The 16243-nt window shown below is 38.9% G+C and overlaps 1 protein-coding gene across 1 annotated transcript; it reads left to right on the top strand.

Moving 5' to 3' along the window:
• Positions 1–1579: 1579 nt before the first annotated feature.
• LOC143765594 (keratin, type I cytoskeletal 17-like) lies at positions 1580–15329 on the top strand. Its single transcript, XM_077252432.1, has 8 exons — positions 1580–1991; positions 2958–3040; positions 5735–5891; positions 9117–9275; positions 9359–9484; positions 9577–9791; positions 10010–10041; positions 15083–15329. Exons 1-8 carry the CDS (start codon positions 1641–1643, stop codon positions 15184–15186), a joined length of 1227 nt encoding a protein of 408 aa, XP_077108547.1. The 5' UTR covers positions 1580–1640; the 3' UTR covers positions 15187–15329.
• The last annotated feature ends 914 nt before the right edge of the window (positions 15330–16243 follow it).

The raw sequence follows: 16243 nt of genomic DNA, 5'->3' as shown, positions 1-16243 counted from the left end.
ATGATTTCTCCAAAGATGTGATAAACCACAGGCAATTTATGTTTTAAAGGGGAGGGGAAATCACTTTTCACACAGGGCCATGTACTAGGTTTTGATTTTTTTTCCCCTTAATAATAAAGACATTCATTTAAAAACTGCATTTTGTGTTTACTTGTGTTATCTTTGTCTAATATTAAAATTTGTTTGGTGATCTGAAACATTTAAGTTTGACCAACATGCAAAAGAATAAGAAATCAAGAAGAGTTAAACACTTTTTCCCACAACTGTATTAGGCTGTTGGGAGGCAATTTCCTGTTGGAAATGGTGATTTTTTTCTTTGAAATAAGTGGCTACATTGACAGTGCTGAGGTGGTCGATAGAGATCTGCACTGTAGGACTGATGAAGAAGTGGATTACTGGGGTGAAGTAGGTTTGTTTGGTGAGGTGAAGGCAGAGTTATATATTTTGAGCATACATTTAAAATGAATGAAGTCTTCAGTGAAATATTTACTCCACAGATGTTTGTCACGCCTAGAGCACCGCCGAAAAAAACGTGTTTGTAGTGTGTACTGAGTTTGAATCATCTGTGCTGGGATGTTCTACCAGTATGGGGTGCAGCTTCATCTAGGTCTCTTTCCAGTGTCTCATTATAATATATCATAACTAAGTTAGGACTTGAGATGGAGTGGAGTGGGGTTAATAATGACTTGATCTTGACTTCAGTAACAATGATCAGTGGATTTATCAAGGGTTTAACACCACTTTCCTGGTGCACTATCCTTTCCTTTGCCGAAACAATCCTATGATACTGTTAGTTCTTCATTAAACCCACAGTTAGGCTGAGACAAGAAGACATATTAGAGATGCAAAATGTGTCCCTACGATGGCCATCTGAATAAGGTGTTTCTCTGGGATTGACAGCATTACAAGCACATGGTCTATACTGGCACTTTTATCACTAAATGTGGTGGTGTTCCAAGGATGGTGCTTATAGAGTAAGTATCCACTGAAGCCATCTTCAAATTTAGTTTCTTTTGTAGGACTAAATTGTGCACACAGGGTAGGTTCCTGAGACGCCCTAAAAGAGGGAGTAAAGGGTGTAGTAGTAATAACTTAAACCACAGGTGTAGAAATAAGGTTCATTGGATTGACTTTTACATCAATTTAAAGACATGTATTGTCCTACAAGGAAATAATAAAAAAGCACAGGAGGACCAAACTGAGAAACTGAGAACTTCAAATGCTAAAATATTAGTAATCGTCTAGACAGTTTTTTCTTTAAAATCATATACAAAAGACCAGATAATTATTATTTTCACATTATTACTGTTTGTCCTTAGTGTCACAAAGAAAAATGGCAAACTTCAAAGACATAGAAAGAAGTCAGGTTTATATATCAGCAATAAAAAAACAAGTAATAACAATGGGCAAAATACAGACAGCCCGAGGGGGTTTGAGAAAACAAAATGGAGAAACTAGTTTTACATACAACTTATATTAATCCAATAAGGATTTGTGAGTTGTTTTATGGTAAAAAAAAATATTAAGAAAAGAGCACACTACGCCCACCATCACAAGTATAAATACGTACATGCTAGCTAGGCTGAGCCGTTGAAACTAACAGAAGATTCCTCAGGTCTCAGCATCTCAGATATAACACCATGTCCTGTAGCTGGAAAAGTGGATCCGTCAGAGCATCTGTTGGTGGCAGCATCAGTAGCCATAGGGCCAGCTCTTTTGCTTTTGACCTGGCTAAAGGATCTGATCACTTTGCAGTTGGAAACTTGGCCTTTGCAGGTGGAAATGATGGTCTTCTTCATGGGGGAGAGAAGGAGACCATGCAAAACCTCAATGTCCGACTGGCTTCCTACCTGGACAAAGTCAAAGCTCTAGAAAATGCTAATGCTGAGCTTGAATCCAAGATTAAGGAATGGTACATTAAGCACCAGCAGCAGACGATTCCTGAGGATTATAGCAAATACTTTGCCATCATAGAAGAACTCAAGAAAGGGGTAAATAATTGATTAATTCCATAGTATCTCAAGTAAAGGGTAAAGCAGATGTGTACATTTTTGGACAATAGGCTCCTTTGATTATAGTATTATTTTAAGGTATTTTCTAGTTTACTATTTAAGTTGCAACTATAAGCCGCAAATCGACGTAATTTTTTCTAAAATTGCATGTAATCAACTATTTGTTAGAGTTTTTGTCTAACTTAAATCAGTGGTGTAGCTAGATGGGGACAACTGAGGCAGGTGCTGACTGTCAAAGAGTTCACCAACAAGCCACTCTGCCAAAGTCAACATCTGCAAGGAGTTTGTATGTTCTCCCCGTATTTGCATGGGTTTCCTCCGGGTACTCCGGTTTCCTCCCACATTCCAAAGACATACTGATAGGGAATTTAGATTGTGATCCCCATCGGGGACAGCGATGATAACGTGTGCAAACTGTAAAGCGCTGCAGACATACAATATAAAAAGCTAAATTCTTGTGTATGTTTTGTCAATTACATATTAGCACCTGTAACATGATACAATGTATCACTACAAAATTAGATCCAGACCCATCAGAAGAAAGATCTGTTTCTCTCATTTGGACAGCATCAGCAGAGAACATGGTTTTATTTAAAGAAGCCATCACTGCAGTCTCACTTAAGGAGATAAAGAGAACAACTTGCAATATATACTGGAGAAAAAAGCTAAATAGCATAGAGAGCACTGCTTAAGATTTCCTCATCTTATTGTTAATTCTAAGAGCTAAGATTTCACTGATCCAAGGGCTACAGCATCCTAACATAGATCATTGTGAATTTCAGAAATGAATCTTACATTTAAAAGCATTTCAAATTTAACATAAAGTTGCAGAATTCAATTTTAGACCTTACATGGTAATAATAGCAAAAATGTTCATACTTGGATAGTGTTTAACTAAAAATATTAGAGTCTTGACTTTCATCGGTATTCTCTTACCTTCCTTAGATCTTAGCAGAAAGCACTGAAAATGCCAGAATTGTCCTTCAAATTGACAATGCTAAGTTGGCAGCTGAAGATTTCAAAATGAAGTAAGTTTTGGCACAGTTTGTTTTTTGTGGTGCAGTGTATACGTCCAATATATAAATAAATATATAACCTATATATATATAATCCATCTGCACACCTTGTTAAAATGCCTGGTTTTTAGCACGTAGAAAAAATTATATCAAGTGGAATTGTTTCAGAACTTTTGCCACTATTTATATTCTGTCAAAATCATTATTATGTTGATTTGGAGGTATGAGTTATTGTCGTGCTGAAAGGTGAAATTCCTCATTATATTCTGTTTTTAGTAGAGCAGGTTTTGTGACAAAATGTACTAATATTTAACACTGTTTATAATTTCCTTGTTCACTAAATCCCCACTTACAGCTGCTGATAAATAGCCTGAAAGCATAATGCTGCCTCCATCATGCTTTACTATGGGTCTGATGTTCTTTTGGTGATACACAATGTGCCTTCATTTACAAAGTTTACAAAAAAAAATCTAATCTCAGCTATATTTTGCTAAAACCTACATCAAATGTTCCAAAAGCATGTAGAAAAAAAGTATTATGGTCTGATGAGACAAAAGTTGAACTTTTTTGGCCATAATTCCAAAAAGTATGTTTGATGCAAAGCCAACACTGTTCACCAAAAGAACTTCAGACCCACAATCAGTACTTGACAGAAATTGCTGCAGCTCCTTTAATGTTTCTCTAGGCCTCTAGTAAGTATCCCAGACCAATTTTCTTTTTGCATTTTCACCAGTTTTTGAGGGAAGTCCAGTTCAAGGTAATGTCACTGTTGTGCCAAATTTAATCCATTTCTTTATGACTGTCTTCATAGGGATCCATGATATATCTAATGTTTTGGAAAACGATTCATATACAGTGTGTCCGTAAAGTCATTGAGCACTTTTGACCAGTCACAGGATCTATTTATAGTTTACATTTTGTCGCCCTTTCTCTGGCCCAATCATATCAGACCTGTTCATGAGGAGAGATAACAAGAACCAATCAAACAAAACAAACTCATTTAAGCATTTACTGAGCCCCCAGTCAGATTAACCCCTGATAAACTGAACTCTGATTAATACACTGCCAGGTCTGTGACATCATGCAACCACAAACTTATGCCAGCTGTGTGGTTTTCCATGCCAGTCGAGATGTGGACGGTACAGAGGAAAGTTCATTGTGTTCTGTGGCTCACTAAATTCGAATCCGAGACCAAAGTGCTACGTGAATATCGGCGCATTTATAACGAAGCACCACCACATAGAAATAAGCAAGACTACAGTTCATAAGGTCTTAAAGACGGCAGTTGCATGCTATGAAACCGACAGATAGACCCAAACGATGCACATTTGCTACAGATATGCTTCATGAGATCGACAATGATGCAAGATTTTTGCACAAAATTGTGTTTAGCTATGAGGGGAACTTCCATATCTGTGGACATGTTCATCTCCATAATGTCCGAATATGGGCTGCTGAACATCCTCATGCCTACGTTGAATACGAACATAACACTCCTGAAGTGAACATGTGGTGTGGCCTGATGCATGATAAGGTGATAGGCCCATTTTTTCCACGGAGTGGTCTGTGATGGCAAACACGTATCTTGACATCTTTTATGCAGTGCCACAATTTCCAGAAGGTGTCATCTTTCAACAGGACTTCGCTCCTCCACACTATGCCACCATTGTTCATGAGTTTCTGGATAGAACATTCTCCCGGCGGTGGATAGGCAGGGGTTCTGTCAAGTCATGGCCACCACGATCCCCAGATCTAACGCCCTTAGACTTTTACTTTTGGGGTTATGTGATGCAACATGTGTATGTTGAACATATCAATGACATTAATCACTTTAAACAGAGAATCACAGACGTTATTCACTCTGTTACACCAGACGTCCTTACCCGTGTGTGGCAAGATGTGTATAGGACAACACATTGAGCCCATGGAGCCCACATTGAACTGCACTGAATAGGTATGAAACTATGAGAGTTTTTCTTTTATTTGGAGCAGATTTCACATTTCTATCATTTTTTGTTGCCTTCCAGTAACTGGTCAAAAGTGCACCATGACTTTATGGACACACTTTATTTCTCCTGACTGATAACTTTCAACAATGAGATTCCATTGTTGTGTTGTAAGCTGTTTATGGACCATAGCTTTTGCTGTAAAATGCAACTAATAAAATGTTAGGAAAATCCTAGTAAAACAGCTAAACTTTATATGGGGTTAATCAGAATTACTATAAATGATAGTAGAAGTGCAGTGACTACTATTTAACGTGAGTTTCAAAGTGATTGGCTAATTCTGAACACAATCACATCCTTAATTTTAGAAAGGTGTTTACACTTAAGCAATCACATTATTTTGCTTTTTCGCCTCCCCCTCAAAATTATGTCAGGTTTTTTTTCACCTCCCCCTCAATGGACTTCTATATATTAAGTGTGACATTAAAGGTGAAAAAAGTTCAAAAATGATTCTTCTTGGAGTGACTGTCCTATGCTGTTTTCGTAACTCTCATACATTTCTGTGGGTGTTATAGAATGAGTAAAGCTTAGCTGCTCTGGGTTAATTCTGTAGCTACATCTCCAGAGCTGGACTGCAATGGTAAGAAATGTAAGAATGTCCATTAAATTAAGCTGCAAATCTTTATCCTATTTAACCTTCACTATATTTTCCCATGCATTATCGCTATCTGAATTATGTGCATAAGTTGTTCCATTGCAGGTATGAGAATGAGGCCATCATTCGTCAGACTGTGGAATCAGATATCTGTGGTCTAAGAAGACTACTAGATGAATTAAACTTTTCTAAAGCCAATCTTGTAACTCAACTTGAGAGTCTGAAGGAAGAGATTGTGAGTCTAAAGAAGAACCATGAAGAGGTATTAATTTAGCTATATACCATAGAGAGAAAAGTCTCACATATAAATAAATCTTTGTCATCTCCAGGGAGAACAAAAGGCTCAGACATTTTAATTTAAGTTGACGATCAGAAGGCCTCCATACACTTTAGATGTTTGGGTGATCCTGTGAAAACAATGGAGTTTGTCCAACCTTAACCCAATATAAATGAAAGTCTTTAAAGGGTTGTCCATTCAACCCCTAGCCTAAATACTAAAGTTACCTAGATAAAATTTTATAAATCTAAACTGCCTTTTGGATCGCCGCTGTTGCTGCAATGTTGGTAGTCTGTCTAAAACTAGTAACATTGTTAAGTTACGTCACTGCTGAAACCAATCAGGAGCAGCTGAGCTGCAGCCTTTACACTTTCATCAGCCGCTACAGTTCCATCTGATAGAACTGTGAAGGTTCCTGTCCTTCATCGGCCCCATGTCAGATGACCTCTGAATGATAGAGCGCCTACATCACTGGAACAGTGACAATCTTGGAGGCTTTTTATTTTTCTTGGGGACTGTAGAATTTAACCCCTTTCTGACCTTGGACTGGATAGTACGTCCGAGGTCAAAAGCCCCTCTTTGATGTGGGCTCCGGCGGTGAGCCCGCATCAAACCCGGGACATGTCAGCTATTTTGAACAGCTGACATGTGCCCGTAATAGGCGCGGGCAGAATCGCGATCTGCCCGCGCCTATTAACTAGTTAAATGCCGCTGTCAAACGCAGACAGCGGCATTTATCCTGCTCTTCCGGCCGGGCGGCCGGAAATGAGCGCATCGCCGACCCCCGTCACATGATCGGAGGTCGGCGATGCTTCTCCTTTGTAACCATAGAGGTCCTTGAGACCTCTATGGTTACAGATCCCCGGCAGCTGTGAGCGCCACCCTGTGGTCGGCGCTCACAGCACACCTGATTTTCTGCTGCATAGCAGCGATCTTATGATCGCTGCTATGTAGCAGAGGCAATCAAGTTGTGCCAGCTTCTAGCCTCCTATGGAGGCTATAGAAGCATGGCAAAAGTTAAAAAAAAAAGTAAAAAAAAATGTGAAAAAAATAAAAAAAATATAAAAGTTTAAATTAAATCACCCCCCTTTTGCCCCATTCAAAATAAATCAGTAAAAAAAAAAATCAAATCTACACATATTTGGTATCACCGCGTTCAGAATCGCCCGATCTATCAATAAAAAAAAGCATTAACCTGATCGCTAATCAGCGTAGCGATAAAAAAATTTGAAACGCCAGAATTACATTTTTTGGTCGCCGTGACATTGCAATAAAATGCAATAACGGGCGATCAAAAGAATGTATCTGCACCGAAATGGTATCATTAAAAACACCAGCTCGGCACGCAAAAAATAAGCCCTCACCTGACCCCAGATCATGAAAAATGGAGACGCTACGGATATCGGAAAATGGCGCAATTTTTATTTATTTTTTTTAGAAAAGTTTGGAATTTTTTTTCACCACTTAGATAAAAGAGAACCTAGTCATGTTAGGTGTCTATGAACTCGCAATGACCTGGAGAATCATAGTGGCATGTCAGTTTTAGCATTTAGTGAACCTAGCAAAAAAGCCAAACAAAAAACAAGTGTGGGATTGCACTTATTTTGCAATTTCACCGCATTTGGAATTTTTTTCCCGTTTTCAAGTACACGACATGGTAAAGCCAATGATGTCGTTCAAAAGTACAACTCGTCCCGCAAAAAATAAGCCCTCACATGGCCATATGGACAGAGAAATAAAAAAGTTATGGCTCTGGGAAGGAGGGGAGCGAAAAACGAACACGGAAAAACGGAAAATCCCAAGGTCATGAAGGGGTTAAGAAAGAGCTGTCCAGTAGTGGACAAACCTTTACAACCTTTGCACAAAGTGTTAGATATTTTAAACAAAAAAGCACATGGCACAGTTTCAAGTGTATTTAGACAATTTTATTCAGACACTATAAAAGACTGGATTTACATGTTGTTTGGTAATTGGTGCAAATTTGCAATACTAGACAAAACATGTAGAAAAGTGGAAAAGAATGCATAGTGGATTTTGCTGTTCAAGACTAAGATGCAACTTAGTTCTCTTTGTAGCCCATGGACTACTGGAGATATTCTGAATTTATTAACAGATTTGTACCTCTTTATTAATCAGAGGCATCTAACTTTAGTACATTTTTTATTAATTAGGAATTAGGATGTTAATAAACATCCTGTCCTGTGCAGGGTGCAGAGATCCGCAAGTGTGAAGGTGGCTCAGGAGCTGAGTTCTCTTTACATGAGATAGATGCCTGCTGTATTATACAGACAGCATGTTTCTAACAGCCACAGCCGGAAAACAGTTCTAGGTTGTTAACCATTTAGTTGCTGGCTGCAGTCAATTTCTGATCAGCATTAAATAGTGTGAATGCTGGTGCTCACATGCACTGGATTCCGTTGGCTTCTCCATGACGTGACTGCAGGGTACTGATGAACTAGAAAAAATTGGAGTCTGGCTCGACAGGACTGGATTTTCCCTTTCTTTTTCTTTTTCAAAAGAAAATATGGTGCATACAAAACAAAAATTTACATGGTCGACATGACCCAGTCAACGCGTTTCGACTGCACTAAGCAGTCTTACTTATGAGCATCTGTAAAAGTCCAATCTATCAAAACATAAAATGAACTAATCCATATGGTAAACACTGAGAAGAGAAAAAAAATCAAAATGTTAATACTTTGTTTTTGAATTGATTTTTGCAATAAGCAATCAATTAAAACATTTTATGTATCTCGAATTGGTGTCAATAAAAACGTCGGCTCACTATGAAAAAAACAAGCCTTCATACGACTCCTTCAATTGAAAAATAAAACGTTTCGGGTCTTGTAAAATAGCAAAAAGGTTATTTTTTAAATTGTGGGTCTATTTTCTTGCTTTTACTTAGAAAAAATATTAGCAAGTTTCTTATTGATGTAATAAGTAATGCATGTAATTAATGCATAATGAACGCTGTAAAAACAGAACCACTAAAAACAGTGGCAGAATTCCACTACTTTCAGCATTTCATCCCTCTTGAAAAAAAAGTGCAAAAATTAAAAATTCCCCTTCACTAAATCGTTAGAACAGGAATATGAAATGCTAGTCTAAATACATTTCCCCCTAGGTTTTATTTTAGTACTATGTTGCATACTTTTGTATATTTGACCTTGTAAAGTCACCTTATTGGACTATTTTCTAACTCCATTCCAGGAAATGAAGGCATTGAGAGGACAGAAGGGAGATATTAATGTGGAGATGAATGCAGCTCCAGGAATAAATCTAAGCAAGCTCCTGAATGACATGAGAACTCAGTATGAAGGCATTGCTGAAGAGAACAGAAGGAAAGCTGAAGAATGGTTCAAAGAAAAGGTAAAATACAATATGTAGAAATGGATGATAAGAATAGATGGCTTCCCACAAGATGTTCCAAAATATTTTCTATATGTTTGTAGAGTGCCGAACTGAACAGAGAGATTTCCCACAGCAGTGAAATGGTAGAGTCCCACAAATCCCAGCTATCAGAGCTTAGACGTACGATCCAAGAGTTGGAGATTGAACTTCAAGCACAGCTCGCAATGGTAATTTGATGATTATGACTTCTTCTACTACCATTAATGAAAAATATAGCACAATGCTCTATTTATGGTGCGGTTTTATCTTCCCCAAACAGAAATCATCCTTGGAGTGCTCACTGGCGGAGACTGAGCGTTGTTATAGTACACAGTTGGCACAACTGCAGGGTTATGTAGGAAGTATTGAAGAACAGTTGAGTCAGGTCCGCAGTGATCTAGAACGTCAAAATGCAGAATATACAGTTCTTCTGGATATCAAGACCCGACTGGAAATGGAGATAGAGACTTATCGTAGACTACTTGATGGAGAATCGTAAGTCTTATCAATGGATTATAAAAGGGTGAAAATCAGGAATGAATTTATGGATGTTTGTATGGATACTAATGACCTATCAACAGATAATAGACTGTTAGTGACGCATGTGAAAAGCTCACAACTGATCCAAAACATAAGGGCTATAAAGAGGTTAAAAAACCAGAGGTTTAGCTTTGACATTTATTCTATTGCTGAAAAACATTTCTGTTTTCTAGATGGCAATACAAAGAACCAGTCCGCGTGAAAGGTACGTATTTTTTCTAGAATGTTAACAATTTGATGTCTCAAGATGACAAACCCAGTCCATGTGGCCTATTAAAATGCATGTACATCATGGAAAGTGATCTCTTGTTTTCTTCCCCACCTTAAAACCAGAGACAAAGAGTTAAATGACCTGAATTTTCCAGCGCTTATATGGTCATCCATTTATAGACGTTGTATAGTCAACTACAATGTCTTTGGAAATATTATACCTAAAATCCCACATCCCCCTCTATGAATCAAGATGGAGCACTGCTTTGTAACAGAAACTTCTGCTCTGGCAGACCCATTGTGTTCATGTATCCCTATATGAGGAATCATGCAAGAAGAGCTGATTAATGGGGGAAGAAAACACAGACTATTTTAAAAAGGTGGTATCTTCAAAATGAGTTGTCACCTACAGGGTGACAACATAGTTACCGTGGGTACGGAAAGTATTCAGACCCCTTTAAATTTTTCACTCTTTGTTCCATTGCAGCCATTTGGTATATTCAGAAAAGTTTATTTTTTTCTCATTAACCCCTTAACCACCAAGAGTGGTTTGCATGTTAATGACCGGGCCAATTTTTACAATTCTGATCATTGTCACTTTATGAGGTTATAACTCTGGAACGCTTCAACTGATCCCGATGATTCTGACACGGTTTTCTTGTGACATATTGTACTTCATGTTAGTGGTAAAATTCCTTGACATTACTTGCGTTTATTTGTAAAAAAAAAAAAATGGAAATTTTGCGAAAATTTTTACAATTTTGCAATTTTCGAACTTTGAATTTTCATGCCCTTAAATCACATAGATACAGTATGTCACACAAAATACTTAATAAGTAACATTTCCCACATGTCTACTTTACATCAGCACAATTTTGGAACCACATTTTTTTTTTTTAGGGAGTTATAAGGGTTAAAATTTGACCAGCAATTTCTCATTTTTACAACACCATTTTGAGGGGTCTATATGATAGAAAATACCCAAGTGTGACACCATTCTAAAAACTGCACCCCTCAAGGTGCTCAAAACCACCTTCAAGAAGTTTATTAACCCTTCAGGTGTTTCACAGGAATTTTGGGAACGCTTAAAAAAAAATGAACATTTAACTTTTTTTCACAAAAAATTTAATTCAGATCCAATTTGTTTTACTTTACCTAGGGTAACAGGAGAAATTGGACCACAAAAGTTGTTGCACAATTTGTCCTGAGTACGCTTATACCCCATATGTGGGGGTAAACCACTGTTTGGGCGCATGGCAGAGCTTGGAAGGGAATTAGTGCCTTTGACTTTTCAATGCAAAATTGACTGGAATTGAGATAAAACGCCATGTCGCGTTTGGAGAGCCCTTGATGTGCCTAAACAGTGGAAACCCCCCACAATTGACTCCATTTTGGAAAGTAGACCCCATAAGAAACTTATCTAGATGTGTGGTGAGCACTTTGACCCACAAAGTGCTTCACAGAAGTTTATAATGTAGAGCCATAAAAATAAAAAATCATATTTTTCACAAAAATGATCTTTTTGCCCCAATTTTTTATTTTCCCAAGGGTAACAGGAGAAATTGGATCCCAAAAGTTGTTGTGCAATTTGTTCTGAGTACGCTGATACCCCATATGTGGGGGTAAACCACTGTTTGGGCACATGGCAGAGCTCGGAAGGGAAGGAGCGCCGTTTGACTTTTCATTGCAAAATTGACTGGAATTGAGATAGGATGCATGTCGCATTTGGAGAGCCCCCGATGTGCCTAAACAGTGGAAAGCCCCTACAAGTGAAACCATTTTGGAAAGTAGACCCCCTAAAGAACTTATCTAGGTGTGTTGTGAGAACTTTGAACCCCCAAGTGTTTCACTACAGTTTATAACGCAGAGCCGTGAAAATAAAAAATATTTTTTTCCCACAAAAATGATTTTTTAGCCCCCAGTTTTGTATTTTCCCAAGGGTAACAGTAGAAATTGGACCCTAAAAGTTGTTGTCCAATTTGTCCTGAGTACGCTGATACCCAATATGTGGGGGGACCACTGTTTGGGTGCATTAAAAGAGCTCGGAAGGGATGGAGCACCGTTTGGAATGCAGACTTTGATGCAATGGTCTGCGGGCGTCATGTTGCGTTTGCAGAGCCCCTGATGTACCTAAACAGTAGAAACCCCCCACAAGTGACCCCATATTGGAAACTAGACCCCCCCCAAGGAACTTATCTAGATGTTTTGTGAGAACTTTGAACCCCCAAGTGTTTCACTACAGTTTATAACGCAGAGCCGTGAAAATACTGTAAAAAATCTTTTTTTCCCACAAAAATTATTTTTTAGCCCCTAGTTTTGTATTTTACCAAGTGTAACAGTAGTAATTGGACCCTAGAAGTTATGGTCCGATTTGTCCAGAGTACGCTGATACCCCATATGTTGGGGTAAACCCCTGTTTGGGCATACGGGAGAGCTCGGAAGGGAAGGAGAACTGTTTTACTATTTCAACGCAGAATTGGTTGGAATTGAAATCAGATGCCATGTTGAGTTTGGAGAGCCCCTGATGTGCCTAAACAGTGGAAACCCCCCAATTCTAACTCCAACCCTAACCCGAACACACCCCTAACCCTAATCCCAACCCTAACCATAACTCTAACCACACTCCTAACCCGAAAATGCCCCTAACCTTAATCCCAACCCTAACCACACCCCTAACTCCAACACACCCTTAACCCCAACACACCCCTAACCCTAATCCCAACCCTAACCACACCCCTGACTCCAACACCCCTAACCCTAATCCCAACCATAACCCTAACCACACCCCTAACCCTTGCACACCTCTAACCCTAATCCCAACCGTAAGGGTAATCCAAACCCGAACCCTAAGTTTAGCCCTACCCCTAACTTTAGCCCTAACCCTAACTTTAGCCCCAACCCTAACCTTAATGGGATAATAAAAATAAATACATTTTCTTAATGTTATTATTTTTCCCTAACTAAGGCGGTGATAAAGGGGGGTTTGATTTACTATTTATAGTGGGTTTTTATAGTGGGTTTTTATATTTGGCAGCTGTCACACACTAAAAGACGCTTTTTATTGCAAAAAATAGTTTTTGCGTCACCACATTGAAAGAGCTATAATTTTTCCACATTTTGGTCCACAGAGTCATGTGAGCTCTTGTTTTTTGCGGGATGAGTTGACATTTTTATTGGTACCATTTTCGGGCACGTGACATTTTTTCATCGCTTTTTATTCCAATTTTTGGGAAGCAGAATGAATAAAAACCAGCAATTCATGAATTTCTTTTGGGGGGGCGTTTATACCATTCCTTGTTTGGTAAAATTGATAAAGCAGTTTTATTCTTCGGGTCAGTACGATTACAGGAATATCTCATTTATATCTTTTTATATCTTTTTTATGTTTATTTATATCCGTCTTTTTGATTGCGTGTTATTCCACTCTTTGTTTGGCGGTATGATGATAAAGCATTGTTTTTTGCCTAGGGTTTTTTGTTTTGTTTTTTACGGTGTTCCCTGAAGGGGTTAACTAGTGAGACAGTTTTATAGGTTGGGTCGTTACGGAAGCGGCGATACTAAGTATGTGCACTTTTAATTTTTTTTTTTATTTACATAAAGAAATGTATTTATTGGAACAATATTTTTTCTTTATTTAGGAATTTTTTTAAATATTTTTACATAGTGTTTTTTTTTTTTGCTTCTTTACTTTGTCCCAGGGTGGGACATCACTATGTAGTGTCAGATCGCTGATCTGACACTTTGCAGACAACTGTGTCAGATCAGCGATCTGTCAGGCAGTGCAGTAGGCTTGCTGGCGCATGCTCTCAGCTGATCACCTATGACGTACTATCCCGTCCATGGGAATTAAGTCCCAGGTCACATGGACGGGATAGTACATCCAATGGCACAAAGGGGTTAATGTACACTCTGAACCCCATCTTGACAGAAAAAACAGAAATGTAGAAATTTTTGCAAATTTATTAAAAAAGAAAAACTGAAATATCACATGGTCATAACAGTATTCAGACCCTTTGCTCAGTATTGAGTAGAAGCACCCTTTTGAGCTATTACAGCAATGAGTCTTCTTGGGAATGATGCAACAAGTTTTTCACACCAGGATTTGGGGATCCTCTGCCATTCTTCCTTGCAGATCCTCTCCAGTTCCATCAGGTTGGATGGTGAACGTTGGTGGACAGCCATTTTCAGGTCTCTCCAGAGATGCTCAATTCAGCTTAGGTCAGAGCTCTGGCTGGGCCAGTCAAGAATGGTCACAGAGTTGTTCTGAAGCCACTCCTTTGTTATTTTAGCTGAGTGCTTAGGGTCATTGTCTTGTTGGAAGGTGAACCTTCGGCCAAGTCTGAGGTCCAGAGCACTCTGGAAGAGGTTTTCATCCAGGATATCTCTGTACTTGGCCACATTCATGTTTCCTTTAATGGCAACCAATCGTCCTGTCCCTGCAGCTTGAAAACACCCCCATGGCATGATGCTGCCACCACCATGTTTCACTGTTGGGATTGTATTGGGCAGGTGATGATCAGTGCCTGGTTTTCTCCACACATACCGCTTAGAATTATCACCAAAAAGGTCTATCTTTGTCTTATCAGACCAAAGAATCTTATTTCTCATAGTCTAGGAGTCCTTCATGTGTTTTTTAGCAAACTCTATGTAGGCTTTCATATGTCTTGCACTGAGGAGAGGCTTCCGTCGGGCCACTCTGCTATTTTCTCTTGCAGTTGGTCATTCAACAATCTAACTACTCTAACAGAAAACCCTTTCCAGTTTAGATACCATAATCGCCTTTCCTCCACGTATAATGAACGCTTCCTGGTCATTTGATGGTACTTGGCATGTGCAAGCTATACATTTTCTGGCAAACTTTACATTGGTTATCCATAATAACTGAGATTCTGAAATAATCTACTGTACCACCTACTACCTTTAGCTAGTGCCTTATTCTTCATCTTCTTATTGCAATCTCTTTCTTGGATTTGGTAGCTGCAAAATGCAAATAGTAAAAATGAACCCATATAAATTATATATATATTTTATTTCAGAACCAAATAAAACCAGGAAAGTCACAACGATCGTAGAAGAAGTAGTGGACGGCAAGGTTGTGTCGCATAAAGTGAACGAAACAGAAGAAAAGCTGAATATGTAGCCAATAAACCTTTCTGCCAGTCTCTTATAATGACATGACCTTCACATCGTGTAAAAGTTAATCCATTTGAGAGGGACTTGGGTGCGCCTACATTGTATTTGTACTAAATAAAGTTTATCCTGCATTTTACATTTGTCAGTGTTATTAATGTCTGCAAATTATACTGCAGAAAATAGTCAAAGAGTATCTGTCACCAGAATTGAGAAACCTTCCTCCTGCCCTACCAAAGTACATCTATAGTTTGTAGTATTATAAGAGTTAAAGGATAGATGTACTGTTGTCTGGCTAAAAATATTTTTATGTATTAAAGGGAACCTATCACCCCGTTTTTTAAAGATTAGATAAAAATAGTGTGAAATAGGGGCAGAGCTGGGCTTTACATTAGTGCCTTTTTGTTGCCTTTATTCCCCCGTTAGGCTGCCTAAATACCTTTGTGAAGTGTCCGTTTTGTCCTGTCACTCAAGTTGGTCAGGTCGGATGGGCGTGGTTAAATAGCGGTTCCTCCCCCCTGCTTCTCGGCGTGTCTTTCGTAAACGCGATCTGTGAATGGCACAGATCGCGCTTTTTCTTAGCAGTTGCGCAGTGAATAGCATATTTTATATCATTGCGCATGCGCGGGTCGTAACTTTAGCCTTGGTGCCCCGGAAGTGATCATATGGGCATAGTGTTTATCTGGATGCCGGTAATTTTTTCTCAGCCCGAACTGCGAGCGTAAGTTTGGTGCCAAAATCGCTCGCCTGCCTATCGTTCTATCTATCGTTTTTTACCGGCATCCAGATAAACACTATGCCCATATGATCACTTCCGGGGCACCAAGGCTAAAGTTACGACCCGCGCATGCGCAACGATATAAAATATGCTATTCACTGCGAAAGACACGCCGAGAAGCAGGGGGAGGAACCGCTATTTAACCACGCCCATCCGACCTGACCAACTTGAGTGACAGGACAAAACGGACACTTCACAAAGGTATTTAGGCAGCCTAACGGGGGAATAAAGGCAACAAAAAGGCACTAATGTAAAGCCCAGCTCTGCCCCTATTTCACACTATTTTTAT

Source organism: Ranitomeya variabilis, chromosome 4 (assembly GCF_051348905.1).
Source record: "Ranitomeya variabilis isolate aRanVar5 chromosome 4, aRanVar5.hap1, whole genome shotgun sequence".
Classification (NCBI taxonomy): domain Eukaryota; kingdom Metazoa; phylum Chordata; class Amphibia; order Anura; family Dendrobatidae; genus Ranitomeya; species Ranitomeya variabilis.
The sequence above is the reverse complement of the archived record's forward strand: the minus strand, read 5'-3'. Positions and strand labels throughout refer to the sequence as shown.

What these genes read in the sequence shown, in the direction of transcription:
- LOC143765594 (XM_077252432.1), top strand. Translation starts at nt 1,641, where the DNA reads ATGTCCTGTAGCTGGAAAAGTGGATCCGTCAGAGCATCTGTTGGTGGC. An exon ending in GCTGAAGATTTCAAAATGAA is followed by an intron (nt 3,041 to 5,734) that starts GTAAGTTTTGGC and finishes GTTCCATTGCAG; the next exon opens with GTATGAGAATGAGGCCATCA. An exon ending in AGAACCAGTCCGCGTGAAAG is followed by an intron (nt 10,042 to 15,082) that starts GTACGTATTTTT and finishes ATTTTATTTCAG; the next exon opens with AACCAAATAAAACCAGGAAA.